Source organism: Symphodus melops (assembly GCF_947650265.1).
Source record: "Symphodus melops genome assembly, chromosome: 2".
In the NCBI taxonomy this organism is placed as follows: Eukaryota; Metazoa; Chordata; class Actinopteri; order Labriformes; family Labridae; genus Symphodus; species Symphodus melops.
In genome coordinates, this window is record NC_136692.1 from 1,904,922 (window position 1) to 1,911,001 (window position 6,080).

Below are 6,080 nucleotides of genomic sequence, written 5' to 3' on the forward strand. Positions count from 1 at the left end.
CTGCATGTGTGAAGACAACCTGCAGACTCGTCACTGTCGGGCCTCTTGGTGAATTTTCTGCAGGAAGTCGGGATGAGCCGACGTGCGGACGAAAAGGGGCGGGGTTTATATCCTGCACCTGCAGGTTCTTCTCTGCTCTCTGTCACTGATGGCGTGAACATGTTAAGACTACATGCAGCGTTCTGATGAAAGCAACAAACTGTCATCACAGTGTCCTTTCTTTTAGGTCATGTCTTTCCTCCTGAGACGCCGACCCGTCCATGTGTGGGGGGGGGGAGGGGGGGGGGGGGGAGGAGGAAGCCTCTCCTCTGCAGCTGCTGCAGGCCGGCTTTATTAATCCGAGCTGCTTTGTTTATAAAAAGGCTCCAAACTTCAAACAGAGAGAGAGTGGAGCATGTTTTCAATGGAAGCTGAGATCAAACTATAATGTCAACAAAAGGCCACGCCCGACAGAAACCACTGGCAGCTTCTCGACTCTGCTTCACACAGAAAGATTCCTAAAGAAGTTTTTTTAATACATGCAACATTTTTATGGGATGCATTGAACTACGAGGTGTACATTTACCCTCCCCCCCTCTCTCTCTCTCTCTGATGTGATGAACCATCACAGAGCAGAGCAGTACATAATGCATGATGATATTAAGCTAAGTGGGTGGAAGGTGGAGGATGTTCTACATCAGCTGCCAAGCCTCGCTTGTGGAAGCTCAATAACCAAGAAATGATCTCATCACATCAGACTGTTCTGATTCCAGATCTGTGATTCCCCCTCGGTGGTCTCCTGCAGGGTGTTCACAAACAGCTGCATGACACTGAAGGATGCAGAGAAAGTAGAGAAGTCAACTTGTCCTTGTGCACAGACTAACAAGTATTTGTCTCTGCACGTGAGACTGATGCTCCCTCTACTGACGAATCAGAGGAACTGCACTCATGAAAAACTAAATTAAACATTGTTTTCAAATCATCTCCTGATCTCAGCTGAGAAATGAATTTAAAGTCATTTGTAACTCTCTACAGTGGGTTAACAAACCAGCTCACACGTTTTTATAATCTCTGCCCTCTGATTTGGACTCTGTGGGAACCGTTTTTGTAAACTGCGGGTTCTGATTTTTCATTCTCAGTTTTGATTTTATAAATTTGGAGGACAGTTTTTTTGTAAACTGGGCATGGTTTAATTAACTGTGTGGATGCTTTACGTGACTTTGTCTTTGTACAAAACTGTTCCCACGGTAAGTGTGCACAGCCCATGTGACAGGCTGAAGTCCAAACGAGTGGCCTGGGTTCAAATCCGACCTGTGACTTCTTTACTGCATGTCAATGCCCCCCCCCCCCCCTCTCTCTCCTCCTGACTTTATCTCTCAAATAAAAGGCATAAAACTCATTATGGGATGAACGATGAAAATGAGAGAATAGCCAAACGGCGATATTAAAAATCCTCACGAGAACATTTAAAAAAAATAAGCCTGGACGTCACTTCAGGTCATCACCTGCGTGTTCGATCTTCAAACCCAAAGCTGTCAGTTTGCACCACCTGAAGCTGCTGTTGTTCTTACTCTCTGAAGTTCGTCGCTTTGTACCGATGCATCTGCCTAAAATGTGGAATTTAAACATTTCTTTTGGACACGACACCAAGCGGAGGACTGAAGGACGACTCCGTGCTTTTTATTGTTGCATTCTTTCAGAGCAGTACACATCATTTGTATAAAAACATGAAAACATCCAAATGTAGGAAAAGTACATTAAGGTCAATCTACGTCATATATACATGCTTGTCACATCATTTCAAGTTAAGGCCGCGGAGACGTTTGGCAACACGTTCTGACTCTGAAGGTTTTAAACGTGACGCTGCTGCTGCTGCTGCTGCACACATGATTTATCTTTTTGACTAAATAAAAAGGAAAACACTTTCCTGATGTGAACCATGTGACGAAGGCCAGACTGCTCCGGCTCCCTCGGCTGTTGTGCGTTTGACGCGGTACAAAAAAAAAAAAGAATAAACGCAGATCAAAACGACGTCTTCATAACGAGAACAAAACGGACTAAAAGAGCACGTTGATTGGTCGTGACAGGCCGTGATTACCTGCTGCTCACCGCTCTCGTTAGACTGACCCGCTCTGCTCTGAAGTCAGCGCACATTTCTAACTTCTAAACAACGCACGAGACTCCGTCCTCTGTCCTCGTTAAAGAAACAAACACGGAGGACGAGGAGAGGAAAAGTTCTCCTGAAACGTCCCCATCAGATCGGATCAAATGCATCTCACAAACCTCTGCAGGATCAGGCAGCGGGTTGAAACGTGACACCGAGGGGGAAACAAATCAATGGCTCTCTCGCTCTGTTTGTTGTTCTGTGTACGGGAGTACGTCTCCCTGATTGTCTCAGATGACTAAAAGATGAAGTTTCATTCAGTGTGTTCTGTGCTCATGATAAACCAGAAGTGCGATCTGCAAGAGGTCAACTATTTTGAAATACTTTCAAAGACAAAAGGCACAAAAACAAAAACAAAAAAAAAACAGTCAGGATTCAAATACTTCCTGTTTCTGTCTCATCGTGCATCACTTAATGCATCAGAAAGAAATACTGTTTTGTTTTAAATAAACAAGAAGAAGTTGACGGAGAAATGTCTGTGTGTGTTTGTGACGCTGCAGAGAGGGTCGGCGCCCCGTCGACTCCTTCGCCTGCACGAGGAGGAGGAGGAGGAGGAGGAGGAGGAGGAGGAGGAGTAAGGGGAGTAGTCCCGGGCGTCCTGTACAGAGGTCTGCAGCTCCTCCTTCACATCAGGTCTGACCCACTTTTCTTTTTTTTCTTTTTTTTACAGAGACACCGGAGGAGGGGGGGGGGTGTTGGGCGGGGGCGCGAGTGTGCAGTGACTCCCCGAGGTCAGCAGGGGGGGACAGTGAGTTCACTAAGGGCGGCTTTAGTTCACCAGCAAGTTGTCCTCGTAGGTCGTCGTTCTGGACAAATCAAAGACAGACGTCACATGATTAAAAACCGACACATTCACCCGGAGGAGATCATATTTAAACATCTTCATTCACTTTGCTTACTTTACTGTTTACTACATTTAAAGGACACCTTGTTGTTGATTTCATCGCAAAACTAGTGACAGAAGAAAACCTGTTAAATATGTGACATTAAACATTTGTTTGGTAATGCTGCGTAAAGACGAAGCCAACGTGTTAACATGAACTTTGTTTTTTAAAACCTCACCTGTCACAGCAGCAGAAGAAGGAGCACGGCGAGGTCTCCAGCACCCTGAACTTCCCCGACGTGGGCGCGTCGGTGCACTCTGCGATGAAGGCGTGCAGGTCTGTGATGTGGAACGGCTCTTGGGTTTGATGCTGTTGGAAAAATCAACGAGACGACACGATGAAGAGACGAGAAACGGGAAAGCAGCGCGTGGGCTCGATCAGGACTCAGGAGCAGAAACATTTCAGTATCGACACATTTTTGGACGATTCGGACAAATAATGGATCGTGACAAGCCTCGTGTTAGGCCACGCCCCTTCGCCCTAATCGTTGGGAGGGCACCTTTAATACCCAGTGACTTTACAGCCGAGTGATCATCTCGTCTCCGTTGTAAATCTTTGAAAACGTGAGACGTTGCAACCTTAATCTTAGCATCGATCAGAACAAGTAACGACAGATCCGTCTCCATGGTTACCAGCAGAGCATACAGAGCGCGTGCAGACTGTCCGCTCGTCTAAGGATCAATAAAAGGTCGCCCTCCTACCTTGATGGTCTCGTAGGCGCCGGTGATGAGGGCGATGAAGAGCGACAGCACCATGTAGATGAAGAGCGAGATGAAGGTGTACAGGTACACCTGGCTGAAGAGCCACACCAGCGTGCTGCTCTCCTGCATCTCCGAGAAGGTCACGTACATGTCGTCTCCGTTGATGAGGGAGAAGAGGCTCTCGGACACCATGGACAGAGAGCGGAACTGAAGACACAAACACGAGCAAGACGAGCAGGAGGTCAGAAGAATCAGGAACGTGTCTGCAGGAGGAGACGCAGGGCCTCCTGTCCTTTTCTCTAAATCACTTCCTGTGGGTGTCCAGGTGTCCACAACCACAACCACTGTTTCTGTTTTTATTATTTTTTTCTTTTTCATTTTCAGGAAGGGCACAAAAACAGACAAAGACGTTCCAGTCGAACATAACCATAAAAACCATAAAAACCATAAAAACAATAAAAAGGGTGAAACAGCTCATCCAATCACAGATATTCACACCACCAACGACAAAATGGATAAGACGACCAAAAGTCAGAAAATATCAACAGGTGGGAATAATACGACAAAAAAAAAAAAATAAAAAAAAAAAATAATAATAATAAAAATATATATATATATATATATATATATATATATATATATATATATATATATATAAAATAATTAAAACAAAGGGAAAAGGGGAGGAGGAATAAAAAAAAATTATATATATATATTTATAATAATCATAAAAAAAGGGAAAGGGGAGGAGGAATAAAAAATATATATATTTATAATAATAATAAAAAAGGGAAAGGGGAGGAGGAATAAAAAAAAAATATATATATATATTTATAATAAATAATATATAATAATTATACAATAATAATAATATTAATAATAAAAAACAATATATAATAATAAATAGACTGAATCAACAACTCAGTAGTTGATTGTTTTTCAGCTGGAGAAGGAGAAAATGCCTGCAGGGAACCGTCGCCATGACTCCATCATGTAGAGGAGAAGGCGCCATCGTACGATCAGCTGTGCTCACCTTGACGTGGTACGGTCCCAGGACGATCCAACCGCAGAAGCAGTACCCGAGGTAGATGACGGCCACGCAGCAGCAGAAGCGGATCACGTTGGGGAACGCCGCTCGGAGTGTGATGATCAGGATCTATGGAGACGAGAGGGCGGAGGTGAGGATGGAACGGAGGGAACGTCGATGCACGTTGGGCGTTTGGTTGTGACTTACGTTGTACTTCTGGAAAAAGGTGAGATAGCGAATGACTCCGACCCACACCAGGAGGGTGGAGCTTCCCAACAGGATGCCGCACACGTCATACGAGGACATGTTCTGTCAGGAGAGAGGAAGAAGAGGAGCTCACTAAACGTCCAGAAGGACACACACACACACACACACACACACACACACACACACACACACACACACACACACACACACACCTTGGTCTCGATGCCGATCTTGATGATGCTGCCGGTGATGGTGAGCATGTCGCTGACGATGAGGAGGATGTACCAGCCGTTGATGAACTCCATCCGGTCCGACCAGCACACCGTCCGGTCCAGAGTGTCCTTGAAGAACTGCACGAACTCCTGCTGCAGGACGACGCCTCGCAGGATGGACCGTCCACACAGCAGCAGTGACAGCAGGCACACCAGAGCGACCGCCACGTCGAACGCCACGCGCGTGTAGCTCTCAGCTGGAGGGAGGAAGAGGAGAGGAAGCACAGCTGTTCAGACTGTTTGAGAACTTCCTTCCTGGTGTTTCGGTCTCAGGGAGTCATGGTCTCGGTCTCAGGGAGTCATGGTCTCGGTCTCAGGGAGTCACGGTCTCGGTCTCAGGGAGTCACGGTCTCGGTCTCAGGGAGTTATGGTCTCGGTCTCAGGGAGTCATGGTCTCGGTCTCAGGGAGTCATGGTCTCGGTCTCAGGGAGTCATGGTCTCGGTCTCAGGGAGTCACGGTCTCGGTCTCAGGGAGTCATGGTCTCAGTCTCAGGGAGTCATGGTCTCAGTCTCAGGGAGTCATGGTCTCGGTCGAGCCCCCCTGAACGTCTCGGTCTCAGGGAGTCATGGTCTCAGTCTCAGGGAGTTATGGTCTCGGTCTCGCCCCCCTGAACGTCTCGGTCTCTGTCTCGCCCCCCTGAACGTCTCGGTCTCGCCCCCCTCAACGTCTCGGTCTCGCCCCCCTCAACGTCTCGGTCTCGCCCCCCTCAACGTCTCGGTCTCTGTCTCGCCCCCCTCAACGTCTCTGTCTCGCCCCCCTCAACGTCTCGGTCTCGCCCCCCTGAACGTCTCGGTCTCTCGGTCTCCTCAACGTCTCGGTCTCGCCCCCCTGAACGTCTCGGTCTC

At 47.3% G+C, this 6,080-nt stretch overlaps 1 protein-coding gene across 1 annotated transcript in view; it reads right to left on the reverse strand.

Moving 5' to 3' along the window:
• Positions 1-1,643: 1,643 nt before the first annotated feature.
• mcoln1a (mucolipin TRP cation channel 1a) overlaps positions 1,644-6,080 on the reverse strand; it is a gene marked incomplete at its 5' end in the record, with an annotated part of 4,956 nt that continues 519 nt past the window's right edge. Inside the window, 6 exons of the mRNA XM_079337608.1 lie at positions 1,644-2,949; positions 3,206-3,336; positions 3,729-3,935; positions 4,762-4,884; positions 4,963-5,064; positions 5,175-5,461. Of these exons, the coding sequence (XP_079193734.1) occupies positions 2,913-2,949; positions 3,206-3,336; positions 3,729-3,935; positions 4,762-4,884; positions 4,963-5,064; positions 5,175-5,461 (887 nt within the window). The 3' untranslated portion in view covers positions 1,644-2,912. The remainder of the gene's footprint in view (positions 2,950-3,205; positions 3,337-3,728; positions 3,936-4,761; positions 4,885-4,962; positions 5,065-5,174; positions 5,462-6,080) is intronic.